Source organism: Crocuta crocuta, unplaced genomic scaffold, assembly GCF_008692635.1.
Source record: "Crocuta crocuta isolate KB4526 unplaced genomic scaffold, BGI_CrCroc_1.0 scaffold221, whole genome shotgun sequence".
In the NCBI taxonomy this organism is placed as follows: domain Eukaryota; kingdom Metazoa; phylum Chordata; class Mammalia; order Carnivora; family Hyaenidae; genus Crocuta; species Crocuta crocuta.
The window spans coordinates 775852-778978 of NW_027528610.1; the positions used below are offsets into that span (position 1 = coordinate 775852).

Consider the following 3127-nt stretch of genomic DNA (forward strand, 5'->3'; position numbering starts at 1 on the left):
AGACCTCTAGAGAGGAGGGTCTTCTGTGGCTTCTCCTGTGTCTGTCTCTCTTGTGTGTCTTACAAGGACCCCCGTCATTGGATTTTGGGTGGTGTCACGTCTCAGCCTTCACTTCCTCACATGTGCAAATACCCTGTTTCCTAATCGGGTCCCATCCATAGGTTCTGGTGGGGGGGCCCCACACCTTTTGGGAGGGGGCGTCTGCAGGGGTTGTGGGTGCTGCCTGGGGGCTGTTTACACGCCGGGGATTGGGAAGAACATCCCTGTCTGCACACGCAGAGCCTGGGCTGATGGGGGAAGGGGGCTCCGGGCCGGGACCCTGTGAACAGCAGGCATCTGCCCTAATNGGTTCCTGTTACCCAGTTCCCCTCCTGTGGGGTCACAGGTCCTAATGAATTGCTGACCTCTTCTGTTTTTAAATTTTTTAAATGTTTTATTTATTTCTGAGAGAGAGAGACAGCGTGAGCAGGGGAGGGTCAGAGAGAGAGGGAGTCACAATCTGAAGCAGCTCCAGACTCTGNTTCCCAATCCCGGAAACTACGCGGTGAGGCTGAGGGTGCAGCTGTACTTCCGGAGAACCTGGAGCGAATGGGGTGCCCCCCAGCGCTTCGGTGAGTGGGGGGCCCTTTCCTGTGTCCGCGGCGCGTGCTCATCGCGGGGGGCGCCACCCCGGGTCAGGGAAGCAGGGACCGTGGCCCGAGGCCCGCACAGGGCTCTGAAGACGCGGCCTGGGAGGAGCCATACCCCAGGACCCGCCCCCCCCAGGGCTGGTCCTGGGGTCAACGTCGGGTCACGTCCTTTATCCCACCGGGTCTGGGCTCCTGGGCTGATCAGAAGGGTTGTGTCAAAGGAAGAGCTGCGATTTGTCCCTCAGCCATGTAGGACCCAGACCCTCCGCGCAGGCTCCCCCAACAGGACAGTGGGGGCGCGTAGGGAACCTCGGTCACTGGGGTTCTGCGGCTGCGGCCATAAATGACCGCACATGTGGGGGAGGGGGCTTAAAACAGCAATCTGTCTTCTCCCAGCTCTGGAGGCCGGGGGGAGCCTGAGACCCAGGCGGGGCAGGACCATGATATCCGGGCGGGGCAGGACCACAGAGATGAGGGCGTGGCCTCTCAGATGGGGGCGTGGCCACCGAGATCCGAGCGGGGCAGGACTCCTGAGATGGGGGCGGGGCCACTGAGATCCAGGGAGGGCGGGGCCGCTGAGATGGGGGCGTGGCCAGAGACCCAGGCCGGGAAGGACCATGATATCCGGGCGGGGCAGGACCACAGAGATGGGGGCGGGGCCACCGAGACCCAGCAAGGGCAGGACCGAGATGGGGGCGGGGCCGCTGACATCCAGGGGTCGGGGCCAGAGACCCATGGAGGGCAGGGCTGTGCTCCGTCCTGAGGCTCCAGGGGAGGGTCCTTCCTGCCTCTTCCAGTTTCTGGGGCCCCAGGGTCCTTGGCTTTGTGCCCACGTCCCTCCTGCATCAGCCTGTCTTCGTGTGGCTCCTCGCCTGCGTGTCTCTGTGCCCAGGAATCCTGTCTCTGAGGACAGGAGTCATTGGATTAGGGCCCATCCTCTCCCAGTGGGACCCCATCTTGATGTGATTATTATCTGCGGAGACTCTCTCCTGTGGACTCAGTGTCCCCCCAAGTTAATACGTGGAAGCCCTCATCCCCAGGATCTCGGGGTGGGGCTGAAGTTGGAGGTGGCGTCTTTAAAGAGGGGATGAAGGAGAAATGAGGTCAGCAGGGCGGGCCTGATCCCATAGGACCAATGTCCTTGTAAGAAGGGAAAATGAGGACACAGAGAGGCACAGAGGGATGACCATGTGAGGACAGTCTACACTGGAAGGAGAGTGAGCCTCAGCCCTCCCCCCCTCACCCCCCCCCGCCTGGACCTCAGACTTCTGGCCTCCAGGACTCTGAAAGCAGGGATACCTGCTGTGTAGGCCGCCCTGTCTTGTGGGGCTTGGTGGGGGCAGTCCCCACAGGCCCCAGCGGGGACCCTGCGGTCCTAGATAAGGGTGCCCGGCGTGCCCTGTGTGGACCACGCTGCAGGGAAAGCTCCGGGTCTCGGCTGGGGTTGGGGCTTGTCTTCTGGGGGAGGGACCCTGGCGCGGGCAGGGGGCCGCTGTCCCCTCCGGACNCTGCAGCCGGACCGGGGTCTCAGCAGGGGTCGGGGGGTGCAGATGCCAGAGATGCAGGCCCGCCCCTCAGGCAGCAGCGCCCTGTCCCTGCGGACCCGGAGCACTCACTCCTGTGACCTGGGCCTGGGGGCCGGCAGTAGACACCCCGACGCCTCCCACCCCCGCAGTGGAGGCCACACCTCCCCAGCCCCGCCCCGCAGCAGACCACCCCCCCTTCCCGACCCAGCAGTAAAGATCACCTCCCCAGCGCCCCGGTAGAGGCCACGCCCCAGCCCCGAGGCAGCCACCTACCCCACCGCACCCCCGGCCCTGGGGCTGGTGTCCTGCGGGCCAGACCCCCACGTTCGGGATTCGGAGCACGCGGCCCTCTCTCCCCTCCGAGGTACTCGCTGCTGCGGAGACTCTTTCCCCCGATCCCTCACATGAAGGACCCCATCAGCGACAACCTGCAGAGCAGCAAGGTGGTACGTCCCGCTTCCTGCGGGGACCGGGCCCAGCGCTCACAGCCCGGGGGCTCCCGGGGTCACGTGAGGAGATGCGCACCCTCCGCAGGCGCTCCTCCAGGCGGGCAGGCCCGGAACCCCAGGGCCCCGCAGCCCCAGGACGTTTTAGCCTGACCGCCGCCCTCTCACCCCGCAGGTGGCCTGGGAGGCTAGCAGAGCGAGCGGGGAGGACTGCCAGGTGGCGGAGGTGCAGGTTCTGGGGGAGACCTGAGGCTGGAGCTCAGCCCTCGTTCCCGGCACAGCAGGGGCCGGGACGGTGTGCAGCTGGACCACGGACCNAGAGGGCAGACAGGCTGCGTGGGGGTCGTTTTCTAAATAAAGGCGGTTTCCAGCCACTGCCTGGACTGGAGGGTGGGACCCGGCCCCGTTGCGGTGGGTCCCCGGAACCCCGCTCTCGGGCCTGCTGAAATGGGCCCCGTCCACACCGCTGCCCACTCACCTGGGTTGGAGTCCGTTCAGCGGCTGTGCCTGGTTCTCCTTCAGGACC

At 65.4% G+C, this 3127-nt stretch overlaps 1 protein-coding gene across 1 annotated transcript in view; it reads left to right on the forward strand.

The window, feature by feature from the left end:
- IL3RA (interleukin 3 receptor subunit alpha) overlaps positions 1-2912 on the forward strand; it is a 25171-nt gene extending 22259 nt beyond the window's left edge. The window contains exons 11-13 of the mRNA XM_077754729.1: positions 506-838; positions 2278-2601; positions 2777-2912. Of these exons, the coding sequence (XP_077610855.1) occupies positions 506-838; positions 2278-2601; positions 2777-2851 (732 nt within the window). The 3' untranslated portion in view covers positions 2852-2912. The remainder of the gene's footprint in view (positions 1-505; positions 839-2277; positions 2602-2776) is intronic.
- Positions 2913-3127: the final 215 nt, after the last annotated feature.